General features: G+C 46.0%; 2 protein-coding genes and 1 long non-coding RNA gene across 3 annotated transcripts in view; 2 read left to right on the top strand and 1 right to left on the bottom strand.

The window, feature by feature from the left end:
* The first annotated feature begins 1,209 nt into the window (after positions 1–1,209).
* SH2D1B (SH2 domain containing 1B) lies at positions 1,210–25,404 on the top strand. Its single transcript, XM_014570339.3, has 4 exons — positions 1,210–4,470; positions 8,985–9,048; positions 16,958–17,126; positions 20,140–25,404. The coding sequence occupies exons 1-4, from the start codon at positions 4,184–4,186 to the stop codon at positions 20,175–20,177; spliced, it is 558 nt and encodes a 185-aa protein (XP_014425825.1). The 5' UTR covers positions 1,210–4,183; the 3' UTR covers positions 20,178–25,404.
* LOC112544753 (uncharacterized) lies at positions 17,172–26,640 on the bottom strand. Its single transcript, XR_012897540.1, has 3 exons — positions 26,551–26,640; positions 20,173–20,349; positions 17,172–17,303 (listed from the first exon to the last, which is right to left on the bottom strand). It is a non-coding gene; the product is annotated as an uncharacterized LOC112544753 (long non-coding RNA).
* The window catches only part of CIP2A (cellular inhibitor of PP2A), a 32,534-nt gene continuing 32,034 nt past the window's right edge, over positions 26,166–26,665 (top strand). The window contains exon 1 of the mRNA XM_075908291.1: positions 26,166–26,467. Coding sequence (XP_075764406.1) covers positions 26,366–26,467 — 102 coding nt within the window. The 5' untranslated portion in view covers positions 26,166–26,365. The remainder of the gene's footprint in view (positions 26,468–26,665) is intronic.

Below are 26,665 nucleotides of genomic sequence, written 5' to 3'. Positions count from 1 at the left end.
AGGAATGGGGTACGAGCCCCCGATGGGGAGGACTGGGGTGGCTCTGTAGGCTGCTCGGGATGGAAGATCTCCTGCAGCCCCCCGATTAACCCTCCCCCCGGATGGCAGCCTGCGGCAAGTGCAGCTGGGCTGATGGCCAAGAGCTGTGATGTGCCTAGTGTGGGCACTCAGGGCACTCCAAGCCAGGACTGCTTTGCTGTCCCTCATTGAGTTAGACAAGTGAGCGGGGAACCCCTGAGAACTGTCTGTCTGGGATAGGGGTTGGGTCCCTTTAAGCACAGCCCTCGGCTAGCCTGAGACAGCAGCTCCATGCTCTAAGTCCTAATCTGATGCCCTGCCGGCACTGCTTCCGGCCAGCCTTAACCTCGGTTCAGGGTCCACTCAATGTGGACATGCTAGTTCGAATTAGCAAAATGCTAATTCGAACTAGTTTTTAGGTCTACATTAACTAATTCGAATTAAGTTAGTTCAAATTAGTGCTGTAGTGTAGTCATATCCTAACAGAACATGTAGATGGTATCATGAGCTTTCGTGGGCGCAGCCTGCTTCTTCAGATGACCGGAGTTATGAGTTTGGGATGTGTACACTCAAAATAAATAGGAGAGGAGAATGGGAGAGGGGAGGGAAGAAAAAGAGAAGGGGGGTGGGAGACAGAGCATCAGTAAGTATCTGATATGGGTACTTAAACCGAAGCAGATAAAAATCAAAGTCGATAGATTCCCATGTCAGGAAGGATACTACACAGATCGCTGTTAGCACCTTCAATGGTTTTTAAATTGGTAGCGTCCCAACCAACTTTCATCACGATTGAGTCCATTAGCATGTGAACTGAATTTGCGGATGAACTGTAATTCTAATGTTTCCCTGTGGATCTGGCTTGTAGAGCTGGTTTGTGACAAGATAGCCACTTGGAGATCTGTCAGAGTGTGATTTGGAAGGTTGAAATGTTCCCCCATAGATTTCTGTACGTTTCCTTTACGTATATCTGATTTGTGTCGATTGATTCTTTCCCGCAGAGACTGTCCAGTTTCTTCTCTCTGTGTAGTACCCTTCCTGACATGGGAATCTATCTATTGACTTTGATTTTTATCTGCTTTAGCTTAATTACCCATTCTCTAGATACTTACTGATGCTCTGTCTCCCACTCCCTCCCTTTTTATTTCCTCCCCCCTTCCTTCCCCTCTCCTATTTATTTCGAGTGTACACATCCCAAACTCATAACTCTGGTCATCTGAAGAAGTGGGCTGTGCCCACGAAAGCTCATGATACCATCTACATGTTTTGTTAGTCTATAAAGTGCTACCAGACCATTTGTTTTTTTTTCTGTAACAGACTAACTTGGCTACCCCCTGAAGCTTCTACATGAATTAGTTTGGGAAAACACCACAACCATATTCAAAACAAATCTGACCCCAGGATGTGTTGAGCAGTGTCCTTTGGCTTAATTTCTCACCTTACAGGAAGAAAGTCTGATGAGCTAATCATGCATTGCTCCCCTCTTCCCCACTCACAGTTGGCTTTTCTTAATTAGCAGCAAACGAACCCTTAGATGTTGAATCTAGCCAACTCCAACCTAGGAGAATGGTTATACATGTTTTGTCTACTATGCCTGGCAGCAATGTTGTTTAATCCTTTTTTTTGTCAGAGCTCACAGCATTTTAAATGGCTAACCCTTGTGGAGCCATCGCCACCGCAGCTGCTGGTCCTAGTACCTCCGGTGCCAAGTCCAGGCCATGCTCATCCCCCACCTTCCAGCCTGGCCCACCATATGCAGTGTTACTCTCCATCCCTAAGCTCTCCTGCAGCTGCTGAGCATTCCCAAGGGAGCTGAGTGTACCCAAGAGCAGCCAAAGCCTTCCCAAGCCCTGACCCTGCTAATGGTATGCACCATGTATACTGTGTGTTTGGCTGTGGGCAGCACTGAATGTGGGAACTGTTCTTCCACTAGGATGGAGTTTGGGGGAAGGGGAACAAGTGGATCGAAGAAGAATAATCCTGTGAAACCCAGGACTGCTGGGAGTTATGCGCACGTGCATCGAGGTTTACAGAATCGGTTGGAAAAGGCTTTTCTTGTCGACCGATCCCCATCTAGACTGCCGCTTTTTGTTGGCAAAGTGCTGTGGCGGCAAAAAGCAGCGGCCATTTCTATTCAAATGAAGCGTAGGATATTTAAATCCCCGCTTCATTTGCAATAGCGATGTGCCTAATCTACATCCCTCTCTCAGCAGAGGGGTGTAGTTTAGACACACCCTTAGATGTGAATATGGGTCTGGGATTTAAATATCAGATTTTTAACTTTCAGGGTTGTTCCTCCTCCCCACCTCCATGTTACAATTTACTGCACACCACTCAAACTCTGTTCTGAATACAGAATTATTAATTGCCTCCTTAAGTTTTTCTATGGCACTTATCACTAGTACCTCAGCAGTTCACCAATTTGAATGAATGTAACTTCACTACACACCTTCTAATTATCAACAAATTAGACAGATGCCCTACAGACAACAGCCTCCTTCAGTACACCACCCAGCCCTGAGCAAGTCCATCCAATGGGCTGAAGGAGGCCAGGGTCATGTGGGAAAAAAAAAAGATGCGTTCATGTAATTAAATACTGTACCCTAATGCATGCACAAAAGGGGGATTACTAAAAGCTGCACATCCAATCTGAATTCTGGCATTGCTTAACTGGTGAGTTGAAGTAAAACTTCAACTTTAATGCTCTTTTAATGTTTTTTTTTTTTTAATGAAATTACCTGTTTTTAAAAAGCAGACTGGAAAAACAAACTCATGTGGCATCATAGTGACACTCATGGGCCACCAGCAGGTTGGGATATTTACAGGCACAGCCCAGTTCTCTGCCACTTGAGCTAATGATAACTGATAGCAGTAGTTTTATTATCCCCTGTGGACCAGCCGCTAGAGTGGGCTGAGATACACCCACTGGCAGATTGTAACACAGTGGTTCTCAAACTTCATTGCACTGTGACTGCCTTCTGACAGCAAAAATTATTACATGATCCCATGTGGGGGTGGAAAGGCAGTGCCTGAACCTTGCTGCCTTGGCTGGGGTGGCACAGCTTTGGCTTCAGCCCTGGACTCCCAGCCAGTCTGATGCGAGTCTTGATGATCCCATTAAAATGGGGTCCCAATCTGCAGTTTGGTAGCTGCTGTAAATATAACATATGCATTGGCGACAGCAGAGGAATTGTGAGACTTGGGAATCTGGAGTTCCATTCCAGGCTCTGGACGACATTCAAATGGGCACAATTTCACAGACCATTTTGTCCCTGGTTTGTGTATTTTGTGCCTCTTCTACCCTTTACAGGTTCCTCAGCTTTCTTTTGTCTCTTTGCTTTAGTAGTCCTACAATCTCTCTCTGGGTTTCCCTTCGTCATCACAATTTACTCCCTCCTTTGCCACGTCCCCATGTCTGCCTCTTGTCCCCTCTGCATTCAGTTCAGAATGCTGCCTCCTCTTTCATGCTACCTGGGCAACAGAAGCGGGATTTCCTAGGAGAACAGAAAAGACAATCTTACTGCTCTCAGTTTTGGTTCCAGGAGTCATGGTGTCCGGGAATAGCAATTCAGTAGAAAGTCCTGCTCTATCCCTGCATTCCTGGGCTGGAACATGCTCAGCACAGGCTGAATCTTGGGAGAATTTAGCTGCCAAACTCTATGAAATTTCTGCTGAGCATGTGTGAACTGCATCTTTTTTCAAAGGGTTATAAGTTGGCTAAATTTGGGTAGATTTTCATGGGAACACCGAAGGAACGTCCTTGACAGCAGAGCAATCCATTCCTCTGCCAAACTGCACATTCCGTGTTCTGAATCTTGGCTACACTACAAGCGGCTCTATAAAATGTGTGCGTAAAATGTTTAATCTGGGTTAAACATGTTGTTCTCTAAACTTGTTCTCAAGTAGCTGAGCAATATTTACTGGTATGCCACCCCCAAAACAATCTCCACCAAAAATAAAAGTTGAAAAGGAAAATATCAGCCCAACTGACTAATCTTTGCCAAAGTTAAGAGCATTGGAAAACAGGGTCTTATAATGAAGTGTTGGGGGATGGGACATATTTCAGGTAAACCATTGGCCATGTTTCATTTCCTGTGTTACGTTCATTTGTTCTCTTAAGCACAATCTGCTGAAAAGCTGTCCAGAACGGTCAGTAACAGCCACACAGATGAATGCGCTGATACACTCAGTGCTTCAAAAAACACTTCTACTAGCACCAGTTTTAGTTTCAACATCTTCAAGCCAACTTCATTTTCATGCCAGACCGCTGAATTCACCTGGAGTTAACTATAAAGCCAAGGGACCTGGTAGGCATTCTTCCATGGAGTTCCCATTTTATCATGGAAACATAACGAGAAAAACCTGTGAAGACTTACTGAGCAAGAAAGGCAAGAATGGCAGCTTTTTATTACGAGAGAGCGAGAGCATGGAAGGAGCCTTATGTCTTTGTGTTTTGTAAGTATTGTACTTTACAACATTTATTAATTTTAAGACTATCACAAGGGAAAGCTATTACATCCTTTAAGGTGAATAAATAGCAAATGTGAAAGTGATCTCGCAGGACAGAAATGTAAATAAGCTGCATATCCCTAGTTACTGTACAATATACTTTGTAGAGGAAAGCTGCATGCATTACCTATGGAATAGGAGAGAGTGGAGGCTCTGGGCATAAGCGGGTACCTACATCTGGCATGAGGAAGGTGGCATAGTTTGGAATCCCTGAAATTAAAAAGTTTGGAAGGGTGGCACAGTTTGCTCCGCATACTGTCATCAACGGTCAAATCCTATATCAAGCCTTTACGGAGGGCGGGTGCGAATGGTGCAAAAGCACCCCTCCGTGGTCCCCAAGTAAGCATGCACCAGCTGGCCAGGGGAAGGCAGGAGTGGTGTGCTATCCAAGCCTCCCTTCCCCATGCTCTGGCTGTCCGGGGGAAGACTGGGGATGATTTCCCCACTTGCTTGGGGTACCGCTGGGGGTTCATTCACACACTTGCAGTCCACATTTACAAAAAAAAAAAGCACACACCCAGAAATTCCTGAGTATGGGTCTGCATATGCATCTCTACCTGCAATCAAGCTAAATCAGATACCCTCTAGGTTAAAGTGTCTGGCTCATTATTCACCTAGAATTCCCATGGGCAGCACTAGTTTTGGCATTCTGGTCAGGTATGGACAGCCCATGTTCAAGCTTGTGCTGCCACAGCTTCATTGTTTCAGGACCGGAGCTAGCTAAATGAAAGCTAGCTTGGGTAACTCCGCTCTGTCTGCAGTCACACCCAGTGATTGTGCTACACACACACACTCTTAGCTGTGCTGTTTCTGCAGAGGTACAATAAAAAGCTTACTTTGTCTAAGCTAAGCAAATCCATACCCTAAAAAACGAAATGAACAGATCTTTCATGTCAAGGCAGTTCTATTTGCACACAGTCATGTTCAACCACACTTTTTTAAAACGTGGCTTGAAGTAACCACATAAGACACACTGACGTCTGTTTCCAGGGTATGATAGCTCTACATTGATAAATAAGAATCTCAAAACACTGTGAATGTTGCCTTCCTAAAATATAAGTTAGGGTTGTCACATAATTTAATCAAAATAATGATTATTAATCACAAGTATTTAAAAAGTGTGATTAATCAGTGTTAAACAATAAATACCATTTATTTATTTATTTTTGTTTTCTACATTTCCAAATATATAGATTTCAGTTATAACACAGAAAATAAATTGTACTGTTTTAACATGATATTATTTTTACTATAAATATTTGCCCCATAAAAATAAATATTTTTCAATTAACCTCATAGAACTACTGTAGTTAATCTCTTTATCATGAAAGTGAAATTTACACATGTAGAGTTTTTATATACATATATATAATTGCTGTCAGAAAGAAAATAATCTAAAATTTTGGAGTCTCTCACTTGGTCCTAATTCTCGTTCTGCTGATCGCTAAGATCAACAAATTTGTTTACATTAACAGGAGATAACGTTGCCCACTTTTTATTTACAGTGTCATCTGAAAGCAAAAATAAGTGTTTATACGGCACTGTTGTAGCCAGCATTGCAAGGTATTTACTTGCCAGATATGGCAAACATTTGTAGTTCCTTTCATGCTTCATCCACCATTCCAGAGGACATGCTTCCATGTTGATTTTGCTTATTTAAACAAAGTGTTAATTAAATTTGTTACTGAACTTGAGAGAAGAATTATGTTTCTTGCTCCGTGGTTTTGCCCACATTCTGCCATATGTTTTGTGTACAGCAGTCTAGGATGTTGACCCAGCATATGTTTTCGGATTTAAGAACACTTTAATTGATGATTTGACAAATTGCAAAGAAGGAACCAATATGAGATTTCTGAAGATAGTTACAGCACTCAACACAGCGTTTAGGAATCTGAAGTGCCTTCCAAAATCTGAGAGGGTTGAGGTGTGAAACTTGTTTTCAGAAGTCTTAGAAGAGCAACACTCTAATTCAGAAACTATAGAACCCGAACGACCAAGAAAGAAAGAATCTTCTGTTGGCGGCATCTGACTCAGAAGATGGAATTGAACATGCATGTTATTGAACAGAACTTGTCATCAGCATGGAACCAAATTATCTGGAATGGTGGTCAGCCCATGAAAGGGCACATGAATGTTTAGCATATGTGACATGTAAATACTTTCCAATGCCAGCTATAAAAGACACATTTGAATGTCTGTACACATTTAGGAGACATTTATAAATAAGAAGAGTGCTGTGTTATCTCCAGTAAATATAAACAAACTTGTTTGCCTTAGGAATTGGCTGAATAAGGACGGTTTTGTTTTTGAGTGTAGTTATGTAACAAAAATTCTGCATTTGTAAGCTGCACTTTCACAGTGCTTTTCTTTTAGTTATCTTTTTACAGTGCTGATAATTGTATGAAAAAATATAAAGTGAGTACTTTATACTTTGTATTAGAACATAAGAACATAAGAACAGCCGTACTGGGTCAGACCAAAGGTCCATCTAGCCCAGTATCCTGTCTGCCGACAGTGGCCAGCAGCAGGTGCCCCAGAGAGGGTGGACCGAATACAATGATCAAGCGATTTGTCTCCTGCCATCCCTCTCCAGCCTCTGACAAACAGAGGCCAAGGACACCATTTCTATCCCCTGGCTAATAGCCTTTTATGGACCTAACCACCATGAAATTATCTAGCTTCTCTTTAAACTCTATTATAGTTCTAGCCTTCACAGCCTCCTCTGGCAAGAAGTTCCACAGGTTGACTATATGCTGTGTGAAGAAGAACTTTCTTTTATTAGTTTTAAACCTGCTCCCCATTAATTTCATTTGGTGTCCTCTAGTTCTTCTATTATGGGAACTAATAAATAACTTTTCTTTATCGGCCCTCTCCACACCACTCATGATTTTATAGACCTCTATCATATCTCCCCTCAGTCTCCTCTTTTCTAAACTGAAAAGTCCCAGTCGCTTTAACCTCTCCTCATATGGGACCCGTTCCAAACCCCTAATCATTTTAGTTGCCCTTTTCTGAACCCTTTCCAAGGCCAAAATATATTTTTTGAGGTGAGGAGACCACATCTGTACACAGTATTCAAGATGTGGGCGTACCATAGTTTTATACAGGGGCAGTAAGATGTTCTGGGTCTTATTTTCTATCCCTTTCCTAATAATTCCTAGCATCCTATTTGCCCTTTTGACCGCTGCTGCACACTGCATGGAAGTTCTCAGAGAACTGTCCATGATAACTCCAAGATCTCTTTCCTGATTTGTCGTAGCCAAATTAGCCCCCATCATACTGTATGTATAGTTGGGGTTATTTTTCCCGATGTGCATTACTTTACATTTATCCACATTAAATTTCATTTGCCATTTTGTTGCCCAATCACTCAGTTTGGTGAGATCTTGGAGTCCCTCACAGTCTGCTTCTGTCTTGACTATCCTAAACAGTTTTGTATCATCTGCAAACTTTACTACCTCACTGCTTACCCCTTTCTCCAGATCATTTATGAATAAGTTGAAAAGGATTGGTCCCAGGACTGACCCTTGGGGGACACCACTAGTTACCCCTCTCCAATCTGAAAATTTACCATTTATTCCTACCCTTTGTTTCCTGTCTTTTAACCAGTTCTCAATCCGAGAAAGGACCTTCCCTCTTATCCCATGGCCATGTAATTTACACAAGAGCCTTTGGTGAGGGACCTTGTCAAAGGCTTTCTGAAAATCCAAGTATACTATATCTACTGGATCCCCCTTGTCCGCATGTTTGTTAACCCCTTCAAAGAACTCTAATAGATTAGTAAGACAGGATTTCCCTTTACAGAAACCATGTTGACTTTTGTCCAACAAATTATGTTCTTCTACATGCTTCTATGTTGTAACTGAAATTAATATATTTGAAAACATAGAACAACGTCCAAAAATAGTTACAATTTTAACTGGTATTTTATTATTAACTGTACATTTAAAATTATGTTTAATTTATAGTAATTTTTAATCAAATTAATTTGTTTTGATATAATTTCTTGAGTTAACTGTGACTAATTGACAGTGCTAAAATAAATAAATTATAAAAGTGAATGTGTGCCAAAATTTGAGTCTTTCATGGTAGTGCCTGAAGAAAAGTAATGATAAATACACACAATATACTTCTGGTGCCCTTTAAAAAAAAGTAAATTGACACCTTTTTCAGTTTTAAGAAATTGAGTTGCAGAGTTAGCTTTGGATTATCAAACTTCTCTAATTAAATGGCTAAGCATTTTCTAAAATAGCTGTTTGTACAAGTGACCTACTTGGCACTTTAAATGAGATTTAAATAGAATGTAATGACAGACATTTCCTGAGATTGGATTTTAGTTGTTTATTATTTTAGCTTGGTTTACATTTAAAAAAAAAAAAACTCCCACCAAAATGTTTAGATGCAGAGCTATATTGTCTATGTTGATTTAAAAAAACTTATGAAAGGGTATCTCTTCACAGCTTTGAAAAGTTCATCTACACTTATCGAATCTACAGAGAACACGAAGGTTACCTTAGGATTCAGGTAAGAAAATACCATTTCACCAGCAAAAGAAAATATTGTTTAATGTCATTCTCTAATTTTAAAAAATCATATACATAAAATCTCACCTTCATAAGGTATTTTCACACCTGCATTCTTCTAACGCACTCTTTACAGAACTTTCTGTCATTACCCATTTGTTTGGAAGTAACACAATATTACAATCACCACAGCAGTCTTTTTGTATCTGGTCGTTTATTGCCTGTCTTCCCCATAGCTACTGATTTGACCACATCTTTCTGACAACATGAAATCTCTCTCTGGCATATCTACTTTCATATTTCTTCATCCTTTGGTGAAATGGAAGAGCATTCCACCAGAAAAGACCATGCTGTTCCCCATCTAAAAACAAGCACAGCTTTTTGAGCTTCTTAATATTAACGGGGCTTGAATTTTGGAATTAGTCCTTTCCTTTTAGAAAGATCTGTTTATAATATTTTGTTTGACTGTAATACTGAAAAATGCTCTGGAGCATTACTGATTCGGGATGGATCCAAGTCAGCAATTTAGAGGTGAAAGGTTCTGAATCCTATTATTAGGGTCCTACCAAATTCATGGACCATTATGGTCAATTTCATTGTCGCAGGATTTTAAAAATTGTAAATGTCATGATTTCTGTTATTTAAATCTGAAATTTTCCGGTGTTATTATACAGGCTCCTGACTCAAAATGGAGTTGTGAAGAACTTGCAAGACTATTGTAATAGCGGTTGTGATAATGATACCGGTATTTCAAAGCTGGGCAGTAAAGAGTGGCAGCTGCCAGGCAGGAGCCCAGCTTTGAAGGCAAAGCTGCCACAAGCAGCAGCACAGAAGTAAGGATGACATAGTATGGTATTGCTGTCCTTACTTCTGCCCTGCTGCTTGTGGCAGCTTTGCCTTCAGTGCTAGGATCCTGCCTGGCAGCTGCCACTCTTTACTGCCCAGCTTTGAAATACCGGTATCTGCGCCCTCAATCAGCAGCCTCCGTTCACCCAGCTCTGAAAGCGGTAATGCAGAAGGGTGACATGGTATGGGACTGCCACCCTTATTTCTTCACTGCTGATGGCCAAAGGAGGAATTTCAGGAGGGTGGAGGAGGCAGCAGCTGTGCACTCCGGGACACCGCTAGCTTTTCATTCCGCTCCCTGGACACTAAGGGAGTGAGGGGAAAGTACTTGCATTCTGTGCCTGCCTCTCATGCCTGGCTGGTTAGCTCCCTTCATCCGCCAGGTATGAGGGGCGGGCACGGAATGCAACTATTTTCACCTCACTCCCTTAGCGTCCAGGAAATGGAATGAAAAGCTAGCGGTGTCCTGGAATACACAGCTGCCCCACCCCCCTTTGCCCCTCCTGAAATTCTGCCTTTGCTGCTGGAGTGCACTGCCTTCAAAGCTGGATGCTCAGCCAACAGCACACAGAAGAATGGGTGGCACTACTGTGACCCCCACCCAAAATAGTCTTGTAGCCTCCTTGCAACTGCCTTTTGGGACTGGCCTCCCAATTTGAGAAATGCTGGAAATCTGTATGGTATATTGTTAAAGTTTACAAAAGACCAGATTTCACCGTCTGTGATGCATTTTGTTAATGGCTGTGAATTTGGTAAAGTGCTGCCTATTATTATGATTGGCTGACAAAACTTAAAATTTTAGTTGCCAGTCTTGCTTTCTTGAATCACAGTTGCTTCCTATTCGTCAGAGGGTCTTCTTTCACTGAATATTAGTTGAAATATGGTTTTGTATTTTTTTCCAACACAAACTGTTTTCCAGGCTTCTGCAACAAGCACAAATGAAAGCAATTCTCAGGCTATTTGAGAGGCTTTCCAAGCAGGGGCATTCTTCATCATCGACAACCATGGGTTCAACGCCCGTTGGTGTCCGATGCATCCCTCACTATTTCCTTCCATCTTTCTCTGGCCAGTGCGAAGCGGCTTAGTTTCTGTAGACTAGCTCCACACCAATCTACTATATCATCTACCCATTCTCTGCCTCTCTATTCAGACCATCCATTATGCCGAATACCAAGGTCTTAACTTTTCGCTTGTTGTTCATACCGCAGATATGCCCAAATAGCTGTAACTTCCGTTGTCTAACCTTCTGCAATAGATTCTCTTTTAGTTGTATCTTCCTATATAATTTTAGCTGTATCTTCCTTGTTGGTGTCCTTCTGCATCCATCCTAGTCTCAGGATCTTTCTATAACAACTCCTCTCGAATGCTAATATCCTTCTCTTTTAATCTTTCATTATCACCCACGTCTCACATCCGTGCAACATGCTACTGAATACACACGTTTTCAAGATGCTCAGCTTCGTTCCTAAGCTAATCGCTTTACTTTTCCAGATCTTATCCATCACCTTCAAACTCACTCTTGCTTTTGCTATTCTAGTTGCTATTTCCTTCTTACAGTCTAGATCATATATCATGTTGCTCCCCAAATAAGTGAATTTCTCTATGTTCTATAGTTAGATCCCATCTATACTGATCTTCCTTTCTATTTCCTTATCTCCAAATACTATTGTCTTTGTTTTATCGATATTCATAATCACTCCACACCGCTTCCCTTCCTCATTTAGCACCTGCACCCTTCTCGCTAGCTTCTCTTCATCTTCCTCGATGATAACTATATCATCCGCAAACATCAAGTTAATTCTGCTTAATTTTATTTTATTTTATTTTATTTCTCTGCAGCACAGCGTATAGTCTGCTTGCTAGGAATATCTGGGGATAGTTCACCAAACTAATTCCCTGGCATTCCAGGGGCATCAGATACTGGTAGTGGGTATTTGACTAGAATTTGGTGGTCTGTGTTTAATCATTTAGAAAAAGCTTCTGTGCGGGTGCGGGGTATACAGAATTTTTTTTACTCCGCAGGTGGGTGAGCTCTCCATCGCCTCTTCCTGTGGCTGCGCAGCCTCCAGCCTCTGGGCGGGAGAGGGCTCACCCCCCGGTTCCTGCGCAGCCGCAGGAAGGGGCGGGGGAGCACTCACCCCCCAGTTCCTGGCCGCCAGCCTCCAGCCTCTGGGCGGGAGAGGGCTCACCCCCCAGTTCCTGCACAGCTGCAGGAAGGGGCAGGGGAGCAGTCCCTTGCCCGGAGGTTGGTAGGACCTGCTCCCCCACCCCATCCTCCGGCTGCAGAGGAACCTGTGGGATGAGTGCTCCCCAGCCCGGAGGCTAGAGGCTGGTGGCTGCGCTGGAACCTAGGGCAGTGAATGGCTAACCCCCCCACTGCACCGTAAATATACCCCCAGCAAATATACCCCCAGCATAGAAAAGTCTTGTATACCCCCTGGGTTATATTCGTGCACGGGGTATACAAGATTTTTTTACTCAAATAGAAAAAACTGTGGGGTATATTTGGGTGTGGGGTATATTCACTAAATTATGGTACTTTTTTTTAAAGTATCCCTTTTAAACAGGAGCGGCCCGAGGCCGGCTGCAGCAGCTGGTGCCCTAGGCGGGGCGGCGCAATTGACGCTCCTGCCTGCACGGCCGTCAATGGCCATGACATCATCATCGGGCGCCCGTGCCAGTGGCGCCCTAGGCAGCTGCCAAGCTTGCCTAGGCTCAAAGGCCGCCCCTGCTTTTAAGCCAATCTCCTGATTTTTGGAATGCTTGGAGTTGGCAGTACTGCATACCTTCTTTTGGAAGGGGATAACATCCAAGTCTTATCTTTCCCCGGTGCAAGTCTTGAAAGCCTCAATCACAGCAACCTAGGTCAATAAGAGGTATGACCACCTCCTGAGTGTGTCAGGGTATGTCTACACTGCAGTGTTTTTCCGGAATAATGGGCTTTATTCCGGAAAAACAATTCTTGTGTCCACACTGCTATTGTGTTCTTTTGACAAAAAGTCAAAAGAACAGAGGGGGTTTTCCGACGGCGGTAAACCTCTTCCTATGAGGAAGAAGCCTTTTTTTCCAAAAAAGCTTTTTCAGAAAAAGCTGTGAGTAGATGCAGAAGAGGGAGTTCTGTTGAAAAAAGAGGCCTCCAGGAAATAACACAGGTGCCCTGCTGGTCACTCCGTCCAAACGCATCACAACTCTGTAGTTCCTGTCTCCTGCCAGCTCTTAAAGCCATAGGCACCCGGGACAAGCCTTGTGGGAAGAAGCTGGCCCTGAGAGCTGCACCTCACTGTGTGGCTGACATTGCCATGCTTACCTGGACCCATGGCCCAGCCTCAAGCTCCCTGAGAGCCCACTGGCCCTACACAGGGCCCCCAGGACTCAGACAGTGGCACAAAAAGGCGTGTGCCATTCTGGTCTGGGGCGGAGATCCTGTCCCTCCTAGACATCTGAGGCGAAGAGAAAATCCTGCAGGATCTCTGCTCCAGGTACAGGAACACCAACATATACGTCCAGATGGCCGAGGGGCCACCACCCCAGGAGCCTCGAGCAAGTAAAGAGCAAGTTAAAGAGCTCTGACAGAGATATGCTAGGGCAAGGGAGCGCAGCTCTCGCTCAGGAGCGGCCTGAGGCCGGTTGCGGCAGCTGGCACCCGAGGCGGCAGGCGCGATCGGCATCCCCACCTGCACGGCCGTCAATGGCCGTGACGTAATCACGGGGCACCCCGCTCTCACTCCAGGGCAGGACCCCACTCCTGCTCCTACTACACTGAGCTCCACCACATCCTGGGGGCCGGGACAGCCCCTTCCCCACCCATAGTCGTGGACTCGAGGCTGGAGATGCCCATTGTTGCCCACCTGGGGCTCTCAGGCCAAGAGGAGGAAGAGGAGGATGACAAGCTGGAGGAGGAGAAGGAAACAGCCAGCACCATCACCCTAACCCTGGAACTGGTACCCCAGGGCCTGGATGTCTCCCAGTCATCCTCCAAACCAAGGAGGGATCAGCAGGTGAGCGCTCTTCGTTTTTCATGCACACAGGGTGGGGGAGGTGGCTGAGGGGCTAGGGGGCAGTCGTCACTCGGCCTTCTCAGCCTGGCCCTTGTGCTGCAGTCCATGCATGTGGAAGCACGTGCAGCACCAATCTGCACCACGCAGCACCAGGAGGCAGCTCCAGAGCACCCCCGGACTCCTGTTCACAGGCTCTGGGGAGGCCACACACGTCTGCCCCCTGGGAGGGATGCCCTTCCACCACTAGCCACCACTGGAAGCAGGCTGGGGACAAGGGCACACATGGCTGTGCACAGACCGAGGAGTGCCGCACACAGCACACAGGCATGCCTGCATGCTCGAGGCACTACCTGCACCTGCAGGTGTGTGTGTGGCCCCCATGGAAGGCCAGGCTGCTCTCGACCTCTCTCCTGCCCTGAGATCCCAGTGTGGCTGTACACTTCCCTTGCCTGCTTGTCCGTGGGACAGGGTGGGAGGGGCGGGAAGCATGGTCCCCTGAGCACCTCTGGGCTCCTGTGAGGCAGGGCCTGCTGTCCAGGCCACACGTGGTCTTGCTCCTGGGACATCCCCCTCCTCAGGCCCGAAGACTGTTGCTTGCAGCTCACAGAGGAGGGCAAGGGCTCAGGGAATGTGTCTGCATGGATGACTGACCACCTCTCCCTCTCTATTCTCCACAGCCGGACCAGCCATCACTAAGGGGCGATCACTGCCAGCAAAGCCAGTCGCTCGACCCCAGGGGAGCCGCAGGTGTCGGAGGATCCAAGAGGACCTAATGAGGGAGCATGTGGCCATCCTCTGGGACATGCAGCAGACACTAGACCAGAAGGTCCGGCAGAATGCTCAATGGTGGACCCAAATGTGGGCTGAGTTGGTGCAGCAGGGCCAAGACATGTGTGCCACCGTATGGAAGATGATGGAACACCCGGCTCCTCTCCCTGCTCCTGCCCCTGCCGGCCCTACCCCCCCTGCCATGTCTGTGCCAGCTCCCCCGCCATGTCTAATCCTGCTCCAACCCCCCCCCCCCATCGCCTATCCCCCTGTTGTCCCAGGCCCCCCCAGACCAAAGGCGGAGTGACTCCCAGCCCTGAGCCCTCCTCCTCCTCCCCCCTCCAGATTCTCAGATCCCCTCCTCCCCAGCTACTTTTACTGAAAAAAAAATACAAAGTTATGTTTTGAAAACAAAACTATTGTTTTTATTGAGTTTACAGGGAAGGGAGGAAGGGCATCGGGGGGCAAGGCTCAGGCCCCTAGTGGGGAGGCCCTGAGGAGAGTTACTGGGGTTCTTTAGAGAAACTTTCCCTCAGAACCTCCCGGATGCGCACCCCCAGTTGATGGGCATGGTGGATGGCAGCTGTGCGTGGCTGTCCGAAGACCCTTCCCTCCCAGCCAGCCTCTCCCCCACTCCCCAATAGGAAGACCTCTCCTTTGCTCTCCACAATGTTGTAGAGAACGTAACACAGGGCAACCACCTCGGGGCTGTTGTGCTCCCCCACATCGAGGCAGGTCAGGAGGCACCTCGACCGAGCCTTCAGGCACCCAAAGTGCAATCCACCTGCATGCAGGCCCTGCCCAAGTGGGCATTGAATCAGTCCCTGCTGGGGTCCAGGTTGCCGGTGTACAGCTTCATGAGCCACAGCATAAGGGAGTAGGCCGCATCCCCCACAATGCACAGTAGCATCTGCACGACCCTGACACGAAAGTCACGCTGGGGTAAGAATGTGCCAGCCTCCAGCTTCCCATAGAGGCTGGAATTTCTGAAAATGCAGCCATTGTGTGCCCGGCCTGACCACCCAACAAAAATGTCCGTGAACTGTCTGTGGTGCTTGACCAGGGCCTGCAGCACATCGAGAAATAGCCCTTGCGGTTAGTGTGCTGGGTGGCTCAATGTTCTGGGGCCCGGATGGGGATGTGGGTTCCATCTATGACTCCCCCATAGTAGGGGAACCCCAGGGCTGCAAATCCAGCCATGATAGGGTCCAGATGTCTGAGGCGGATGACCCTGCACAGCAGGATGGAGTTGATGGTCCTCACCACTGGCAGAAGGAGACAAAGAAACACATGAAGCAGAGAATCAGAGGGGGTGCCTGAGCACCCTATGAGGCCGTCTCCCTGGCAGAGCTGTGAGAGGATAGGACTACAGAGCCCCCCGGAGACAAGGCTTCCTCCCCCTCCAAAACCCACCCCCTACACCCTCCAGCCCCCTTTCCCTCGGGTCCCCCTTTCCAGCATTCCCCCACCTGCAGGGACTGCAGCCTGAGAGTGCCTTCCCTCCATGAGGAGGTCCTCAACGGTGGACTTCCCCATGCCAAACAGCCACCTTCCTGTGCCTAGTGCGGAGGTCGTGGATGAGGTCCACGATGTCCGCACTAGCCCAGGCGGGTGCCCGCCTCTTGCTGTCCCAGGCAAGCTCCCGGGAGCCACCAGCCTGGTCTCGGGAAGAGGGGGAGGGCTGGGGGGCATCGGGTGGGTGGCTCAATCCGTGCCAGGTGCAGGGTCTGCTAGCTGGATGCTGGCAGGCTTGCACCTGGCACGGACACCATAGCCAGCCCGCAAGTTCGAACTAGGCTTAATCCTCGTGGAATGAGGATTACCTAGTTCGAACTAAGCGCTCCGTTAGTTCGAATTAAATTCAAACTAACGGAGCGCTAGTGTAGCGCCTATGAAAGTTAGTTCGAACTAACGTCTGTTAGTTCGAACTAACTTTGTAGTGTAGACATACCCAATGTGTGGTGGAGTCAGTGGTGATACCAGCCCCACAGAGGAGGTAGGCAGGACTAGGGCAAGGAGACAGGCAACACCAGCCCCAAGTAGGGAGCAGAGTGGCAGAGCTTGGGTAAGCAGCTCAGGCACATTCTGCATGGGGATGGAGAGCAGCTCGGATAAACAGCAATGCCTGACCCACGCGGGGAGGGAGTTGGGAAGCTCAGGTGAGTAGCTTGGGCCAGCTCAACAGAGGGGAGTGTGGGAACCTCAGTTAGCCCCAGGCGGTGTCTTGTTTTCCCTTTAGAAAGTATGGTTGCCCTTTGGATGAAACACACATGAAATGCATTTTTCACTTTCGTGCAGACTTCTGAAGATGTTCCACAACGGGTCTTCAAAACAATAAAGGATTTAATATACAACTATGAAAAGCCAAATCAAGGACTAATCATCAATCTTCGCTACCCAGTAAAGAGACCAAAGCCCCCAAGGAGAGTAAGACACTCCAGGGTAGTTGTGGATGAAGAGTATGATGGTAAGAGATTAATTGCTATCTTTTTAACCTGGTGCTGCACTGACAGTTCTGTGAGTTCCCCTCTCTTTTCCTCAGGTCACAGAGAGCCCAGACAGCAGTTCTATGTATTTCACTCAGCCCTTGTATCACGTTGAATCACATTTAGAAGTGAAAAGGGAGCTCTGTCAGCCTTTTTACCTACAAATAAGGGTGGCAGTTAGTAACAATATAATGGCAACTCTTAGAACTGGTGAAGACGTGAAAATCAGTTCAATCGATGGGTAAAACTGAGGCACTCACAAAGTTTGAGAAGTCATCTAAACTTTGTAGCATGTCACAGTGAGAGTCAAGAGTGATACTTATAATTCTTGGTTCCCACTCAACCTCCTGATAGTTATAGTCTTAAGCACTACTAGTATGGGCTGGATTTGAACCCATGAGTTAGAAGAAATATTCTGTATCATCCAGTACTCTATGCTTGATTTTACTCTTGGAAATTTAAACTTGCAAAAAATTGAAAAGAGAAATTACACATTCTGCCTAGCTGATCAAAATTCTACCAGTGACATTAGCTAAATACTCCCATAATGATGATGGGGTCAAAGGCATATTTAATTACTTTGATGGAGTTTGGATTTGATGTGTAATGTTTTAAAATAAAAAAATAAATAAAAGTATTGCAATTATGCATTACTCTTGTATAGTTATGTATTATATAGTATAGTTCCTGTAAAGTGCTAAATAAGTCCCATGATTTCAGTGAGAGCCCCCCCGGCTCTAAATTTCCTTCATACCAAAAATGGCACAAACAAACTAAATTATCTTTGAGGTTTAGGGGAGAAAATATAATGTAACATCAGATTCATAGTTTTCTTTTGCCTTGTGGTCTAACATTATAAACAGCCTTAAATCTAAACTATCTGGAAAATAATAATTGAAAGAGGAAGGAAGGTCCAACAATGAGGGCAGCGTTCCAGAAGCTGGAAGACCCAAGGTCAATCTTTGTTCTGCCATAGTTGTCTTTTGTAAAGCTGGGCAAATCACTTTGGTTTTGTCCCCAGCTATAAAATGTGGATAACACTCAATGAAGGATTTAGATAAATTAATTAAAGATTATGAGGCTCTGAGATATAGTATACTTCCGCTGTGTTTTACTGTAACATGTCTTTGGTTTGGTAAGGACGAATTGAGGCCTTGTCTACACTGGCAATTGAGTGACAAAGCTTTTGTGGTTCACAGGTGCTTAAACACCTCCCCCGCCCCAGACAAAAGCTTTGTGGAGGCAAATACTAGTTTAAACAGTGCTTTGTTGGCAGAAGTACTCTCCTGCTGACAAAGCAAACCACTCATAAAGGATGGAAGAGCCAACAAAAAGCATTTAGACTGCCTGTCTTTTAGCGGACACGTTGACATTGCTAGCTCCCCAATCAATAGACAGAGAATAGCAACGTGGATGAGCATCCCACAGTTCAGTGTTGAGGGAAGGCAGAGCTGTACTTCTTGAGATTTGCTCCTAGCTCTGTGAGCTTTCCGTGGTGAGGAATGTCAAAGCAGCACAGCTGTCTCTCCAGCCCTTCTGCAGCAGCAGAACAGTAGCATTTCAATTATTAGTTTTGTGTTTGTTCCGCAATTGGAGCAGCTCACTCAGCTGTCAGATACTTGCCAGAGCTTTGAAAGGGAAGGGGTGCATGCCTGCAGGGAGCAGAGAAAACAAAACACTGAGCACAGCCATCAGGGCAGGCATTGTGGGATACTGGTGGAAGCCAGTTCTCTCGACAAAACAAACAGAAAAGTCCACACTAGCACTTTGTCACTAATAAAGGGAGGGGGAAATACAGAAGTACAGAACTAAATTCAGGTTGGGAACCTCTCTAATCCAGAACTCTCTGATCTGGCATGGTGTTTTAGTTAGCTGGATGTCCACTTATCATGGCTGTGGCCTAGTTTCCCATAGTTGCATGAAGTTTGTTTACACCCACCAGTCTTGACTCTTAGGCTACATCTACACTGCAGGTTTTTGCCGGAAGAGAGTATGCTAATGAAACGGTCATTAGCATTTGTTGCGCTGTCATTTGCATATTCTCTGCCGATGCTTTTTGCGCATAAGGTTTTTGCGCAAAAACAGGCAGTGTAGACGGGTCCATTTTGCGCAACCAACCCCTCCCCTTTTGCGCAAGATTCTTATATCTCCTTTTTTGAGGCATAAGGATCTTGTGCAAAAGGGGTTTTTTAGTGCAAAATGGACCCATCTACACTGCTTGATTTTGCACAAAAAGCATCGGCAGAGAATATGCAAATGACAGTGTGACAAATGCTAATGAGCGCTTCATTAGCATACTCTCTGCCAGCAAAAACTTGCAGTGTAGACGTAGCCTGAGTGTTCTGTGCTGTTATTTAGCTCTAATTTAACTGTCTTCTAAGAGACCAGGAAGCAGGGGACGTGTCGCTAATGCTGCTAGACAATGTTGACCTTCTGTGGTCTGGCAAATTTTCTGGTTCGGCACCTGTCAGGTCCCCAGGGTGCCACACTAGAGAGGTTCAACCTGAACAAAGTTAAGGATTCTTAGGTTCTTTTGCCCTACAGTTTACAATCGACTTTCTATTTGGAATTACTATATGTAGTGGGAGGTTATGTTTGAGCAAAAGCAATGAGATCCAATGACATGTCTTGGTTTCAATTCAGAAACAATTGATCATTTCTTGCTATGAGGTGTTTTTAACTGTACTTCATGAATATGATAGTTTAAGAATTGAGTTTTCAGGTTCTGGAAGAGAATAATGCAGGATTTCTTTGGCTTGAGTTTCAGGCAATTTCACTCAGACAAACGGAGAAGGAGTGGTGTCGGGGGTCAAATCTCTGGGACACTGGTCTTAGACTAGTGTCATATATAACTGGTATCCACAACTTTGTGTATGTTTCCATCTCAAAAAAACAAAATAAAATATGTTGTTTTAGAACAAGCTACTCTCCTCACACTAAAAGATTGTTGGAACATACAAATGTTGACATGTTGATATGCTGCTTTCTTTACAGAAGTTGAAGATCCAGATTATGTTGATGTTTTACCTTAAATCATCTGGGAACTAGTTTTGGTCAGAATCCATCTCTTATCCTGCCTTCCATCTCAGCAGATCAAATATAAAGAACTTGCTCTCAGAACTTTTCCTTGCACATACCACATCTGCTGGCTGAACATTATCATCAGTGGACTTGTGCCACTCCTCAAAGCAACAGACTTGTACTCTGTGGGACACAATACAAGTTATATTTATTTTATTCATTATTAGATTAATTTATTTGTGTTTTAAATTTGTTTTTACCTTTTGCTAACTGAAGTTCTAGCTGCCACAGTCTACAGCATAAACAATGTGGAGCCCTGTGGCATCTTAGAGACTAACAGATTTATTAGGGCATAATAAAGCCTATGCCCTAATAAAACTGATAGCCCATGTCTAGACTATGGAGATGATCAACGCTGTGGCAGTTGATCTTCTGACGTTCAATTTTAGGGCAGGACTACTCAACTTTGGAAGCCCTGGGGTCCACAATGATACTCACAGCAAATGCCGAGGGCCTCAACTTAAGTGTAGTTTCAGATACATGCAAATATATACGCAAATATATGCAAATAGCTTCTTTAACACTGACGGGCATGATACAAAGCACTTCCCACAATGCCCCAGTGCTCCTGGCACTTCCTCCCTGGGAGCTAGAAATGTCAACACCCTGTATCTGTCTGTTCCAGCCAGCTCGTCCGCTCGTGTCTTTCAATGCTCACCCTGCCCGGGAGATGCCATGCCGTTGTGGAGCGTGTTCCCAGGGGAGGCCATATTCACAGGATCCCACCTATGGGCCATGTATTGAGCCCTGCATAAACCTAACCACACTGTGGGTCGCAAACCAACAGACCACGGGCCGCATGTTGAGTAGCCCTGATTTAAAGGGTCTAGTAAAGACCCACTAAGTTGAATGCTGAGGATGCCCTCGTCAATGCCAAAACTCTTACACTTTGTGAGGAGTAGAAGGGAAGTCGATGGGAGCATTTCTCCTATTGGCCTCCTGCTGTGAGGCTAGTGCTAAACTTAAGGTACATAGACTCCAGCTACTTTTTTTTTACATAGCTGGAATTGCATACCTTAAACTATCCTTTGGCTGTAGTTTACACCTGGCCTGTCTCTAAGATGCCACAGCACTCCTCCTTGGTTTTGCAGATACAGACTAACGTGTCTACCCCCCAAGACTAGCCTACAGCATGTTAGGAAATAGTAAGTAAATATGCTAACTGTACATGAGTAGATCAAATAGTAATGGCAGAACTGAACCTAATATGATACAAACTGAGTAGACTCAATAGGATATTAAAAACCTGTTTTGTTATGTGCTTGTTCTTTGTATATGAGACATTAGTTTTGCTGTGTTTTCAGATAACTGGTTGGTGTATTCAGCTTCAGAATCTTTACTATCTTGAAGGAACAATGCTATCCTGTAGCACTGAAACAATCTAAGGCTGCTGGCATAAGAAGTACAGAAAAAACTCCAATAGTCTGGCATCCAATAGTCCGGCACTCCTGATAGTCCGGCATCAAAATGGCAAGAGCCTAGATAGTGAGCTTCGGCAAAAAATGAGTTACAAGGTAACAGCGGCAACAGCTGAACTGAGCAAAAAGGGTAAAAAAGGCTTAAAAAAACTAAAACATTATAGTATACTGTATACAGTATGTACAATAAAAAGGGTTAAGAACACTTTATATATAGTATATAATGTATATATATATATAACCATCTTATAGTACCTCCTGATAGTCTGGCATATCTGATAATCCAGCACCACCTAGGTCCCATAGATTCTGGATTATCGGAAGTCTACTGTATTGGAAATGGAAGATATACCGTAAAGTGTAAATAAATGAGTTGGGCTGTTTTTATACTTATTCATGGTACTGCTAAAGACTTATTTTGAGGACTGCAAGTTTCTACAAAGATGCATTTAAGAACAGTTTGATTGTTTTTATATTTAACATTTGTTTTGAGAATTGCATTTGTCGCATGCATTTAAAACAGAAAACAAATGACTCTGTGGTGCCTACATTTCTTTTTTTTTTTAACAAGAGTTGACTTTAAATAATTAAACCAGGGATCTGCTTATTATACATTTTTCTTCTGAAGGTCACCATTTGTGGAAATAGTGTGACATTTTTACTGCTTCAGGTAACATACTAGATAATTGTGAATTTTGACTACTGGCTCATTGTAAATTTAAAGGGCTGGTCCTTCCACATTTTGTAAGCCGGGGTGGGCAATAATTTGTGATGGGGAGGCCACGCCAAGATTTTGGTAAGTGGCCAAGGGTGACACTTTTTTGTGGAGGGGCTGTGGGGTCTGGGTGCAGAAGGGAGCTAGGGATAGCAGACTGGGGTACAAGAAAGGATTCTGGCCTGGGGAAGGGGCATAGAGAGGGTGCAGGGTCTGGAAGGGAGTTGAGGGGAGGAAGGGGCTGGGTGCCAAAGGCAGGCTCTGGCCGGGAGGTGCTTAACTAAGCTGTGCACGTGGTTCTCTGCACTGCCAGAAAGGGAGCGGGGAAGGGAGAGGATTCATTTGCTGCCTCCCCAGCAAAATCTTTTAGCTCCTATTGGCTGATTTCAGGCGGCAGGGGCAGCATGCTGAAGCCTCTCCCCACAGCACAGAGAGCAACACAGAGCAGCTAGCCACTTTTATTGGTGCTGTTCCCGGCTACAGGAATAGACTTGGACCAGATCACAGGGCTTGGCAGGCCGAATCCACCCGACGGGCCATATCTTGCCTACCCCTGTTGTAACTGAAGGGTATTTGCAGTGTTGTGATACAAACAGGTGTTTAAAGTAATCCTTTCACCTCCAAGAAGATTAGTAGACAGCCACAACATTGATTTGCATGGGAAAGTAAGTTGTTGCCCAAGGGAGAAAAAGTGGTTTGGTGTTGTAGGAAAAATCTTAAAGAAATACAGGTATTATTGCTTTATATTAGAGCTCGACAGCCTCCTCCCCATTCTAACATCAATTATCTGAATAAAGTTCATTAACTTTGCTCTTCCTACAGATATCTTTATGGGACATTTTTTTATGATTATATTAAATCAACACAAGCCTGAATAAGAAAAACAGTGTTGAAAATCAGTTTTCATTCTGGGGACTCTAGCTTGAAAGTCCCAGAGAATTAACACTCTCTTTACTTGACTCTTCACTAGCTGCAGAACCACTTCAGCACAGGAAACCACAAGTGTCTTTACCCCAATGTACTTTAACTCTAACTTAGAGGGCCACTTCTGAATCAAAATGGCAGTTAGATTTCCTGTTCAACTTTTAGCCAGTGCCCAGTGGGCCAGTCATTAAGTGAAATTGTTTTTCTGAGATAAACACTTATATTCTAGAGCAGAACTAACATAGTGTTATTTCACCCAGGCTACTAAACAACTTCAGGGTGGTTATGATTGTTGGTCATTAGGAGTATGTCTACATTACAGGACAAAGTTGAATTAAGATACGCAAGTTCTGCTACATCAATTGCATAGCTGAAGTAGCTTAACTTGGCTTTTGGCGCTGTATACACAGCAGGAAGTCAAAAAGGACACTCTTCCTTCGACTTCCCTTACTCCTCATGAAAGCAGTTACCAGCATCGACCAGCATCAGAGTGCCCCTCTCACTTCAAATTAGCTCTCTTAACTAGACCGCTAATTCAAACCTGGAAGATTGACAGTGGTAACTTCAGTCTTCCTCTGTAGTGTAGTCGTACCTTAGGTGACCTAGAGATAAAGGGCGTTTGTATGTTCTCTTATTATCAGTGCTTTAAGTGTGCCATGTCACAGACCCAAAATAATATTGCTACAGTCTGAGCCAGGTAGCAATGCAGACTTCAGACCTGTTTGAGGGAAAACCTTGCTGATTTCATTGGCTGCCTGCCCTTCTTGCCTATATCTGGAATGAAGAACAAGTGATCAGAACTGCTGCAGAAAGGAGAAGAAAACTCTGTCTCGTTCCTCTCAGGAGTCCAAGTGGCTTTCAAAGGAAGTGAGAAAAAGGAGCAGAACCCCGCCCTCCTGTGAACCAGACAGGAGGGCTCGTCTTCTCATCTCTCTTCCCTACTGAACCTTGCCTTAAACGGGTCCAGTTATGACATTTTGGGGATCAACCCCGATGAGTGAGGGGGCTATCATCTTGCCCTGCAATCTGGGATGCTTCATAATACTTTGCTGCTAGACCACTCACTAGCAGCCAAATAGCAGGCAGCTCACGCCCTGAGGCTATGTCTAGACTACATTCCTTTTTTGTAAAAGGGTTGTAAATTAGACGTATCGCAATTGCTAATGAAGCGGGGATTTAAATCTCCCCTGCTCCATTAGCATAAAAATGACTGCCGCTTTTTTTCTGCACGAAGCTTTCCCGGAAAAAAGTGCCTGTCTAGACGCTGATCTTGCAGAAAATAAAGCCTTTTCCAAAAGATTCCTTATCCCTCTATGAAATAAGGGAAATATTTCATCCAGCGCGTTATTACGCAAGAAGGGCCATGCTTCTGCAGAGCGTCCCCACTATCCACTCGCTCTTGCATAAGAAGATTTACAGTAAAGCGTGGTAAAAGAGGGCTTCTTGTGCAAGAGCTACGCTCTTTTCTAACAGATGTAAATCCTCTTGCACAAGAGCTCTTGTGCAAGAGGGCAGAGTGGATGCACGACAGGGGTTTCTTGTGCAAAAAAGCCCTAAGGCTAAAAGAGCCATCAGAGCTTTCTTGCACAAGAGAGTGTCTTCACTGCCATGGATGCTCTTGCGCAAAAGCATATCTTGCATATGGGAGTGTGGACGTGTTCTTGCGCAAGAGTTCTTGCTCAACCCTTGAGCAAGAACCCTTGAGCAAGATGTTCTTTCGCAAGAAGCTGCCAGTGTAAACATAGCCCTTGAGTCCTCACTCATACCTTTGCCTTCTCTGTGCCCCACTCCCACCCCTTTGGAGCCAGTGTTGGGGAGAACAGGCTTTTAAACCAGCTCTTCCCCCCCAGCACCAGCTCCTGCTTTCTCAGCATGGGGACAATGTGACAGTTAGGAGTGTGGGTGGTAACAGAAGCATCTTAACCCACTTCTTCAGATGAGTGGAACGTGCCCACAAAAGCTCATGCTACTATATAGGCTATGTCTACACTGGTGGGTTCTTGCGCAAGAACAGCTGTTCTTCCACACAGCATCCATGCTGCCCGCCTGCTCTCGTGCAAGATTTAAAGTTAAGCATGGTAAGAGAGGGATTCTTGCGCAAGAGCTACTCTCTTTTCTACCAAGTGTAACAAGACCCCTTATGCAAGACGGCAGTGTGGATGCACGGCAGGGGGTTCTTGCGCAAGAAAGCCCTATGACTAAAATGGCCATCAGAGCTTTCTTGTGCAGGAGAGCATCCACACTACCATGGATGCTCTTGCGCAAAAGTACATGGCAGAGTGGATATGTTTACACAAAAACATCTTGCACAAGAACCCGCCAGTGTAGACATAGCCAAGCAATCCCTGCTCACCCCAGGTCCTGACTGCTGCGCTTCCACCTTTTAATTATAGTAAGAGTTGCATGGGCAGGTCTTACTACATTTAAAAGGCAGGGGCACAGCGGGGATAGCGAACGCCCCACCTCACGCCCTTATGGACTAATCCGGTAGTAGTGGGTGGACATCCCAACTGCACCATTAGCTGACGAATCAAAATGTAACATCCCGCCCCAGGACACCCATCCGGTCTCTTGCTCTTCCAGGACAGCCTGGGGCAGGGGCTGCAGCTCCCAGGCACCCTCCGTGCCAGCTGGCTGGAGCAGGGGGTCTGCATTGCTGCTACTGCCAGCACCAGGGCAGGAACTGGGGGATGCTGCCCCCCCCCCTTGCAGTGGTTTCCCCATAGGCAGAGCCTAGAGTTGGGTTCATTGGCTCTCAGCAAACGCCCCGCCCACTGACCCCAGCGCAGCCCAATAGCGACAAAGCGCCCAGGCAGCAGCAAGGCAGAGCCCCGCCCCCCGCTGAGCCACCGCGCTCCCAGCATGCCCCGCGGCGGGGAGACTGGTTCCTCCCAGTCCTGTGAGCCGAGCTCTCAGGTCACCCGCCCCGAGCGTCATGGCGACCGCCTCAGTCCGCGCCGCTCCCGGCATGCACCGCGCGGGGGAGGGGCCGCTGGCTCTGCGGGCTCGTAGCTAAGATGGCGGCTCGGGCGCCAAATACGATTGCGACTCGGCTGCGCGCGTGAGGCGCCGGGCGGGCGGCATGGAGGCCGCGGCCTGCTTGAAGTCCCTGCTGCTGGCCGCCGCCCAGTACCGGGCCGCCAGGAGCGAGCCCCACGCGGCGCTGCTGCAGCGCAGCCTGGAGGTGAGCGCGCGGCCGGCGGCGTCACGCCCCTTGCTCAGGCTCGCCCGCCCCCACGGGGGGGGGGGAATTACTGTGGGTCCTACCGTAACGGGCGCGTGTTTTCTTAGAGCCCGGGGGGCTTTTAAAAAAAAACGATGCTGGGAGGCGCGGGGCTTGGCAAAGCTACAGCAGCTGGATCCCCCCCCCCCCCCCCCCGCG

The sequence above is a fragment of the Pelodiscus sinensis genome, chromosome 1 (genome assembly GCF_049634645.1).
Source record: "Pelodiscus sinensis isolate JC-2024 chromosome 1, ASM4963464v1, whole genome shotgun sequence".
Taxonomy (NCBI): Eukaryota; Metazoa; Chordata; order Testudines; family Trionychidae; genus Pelodiscus; species Pelodiscus sinensis.
The sequence above is the reverse complement of the archived record's forward strand: the minus strand, read 5'-3'. Positions and strand labels throughout refer to the sequence as shown.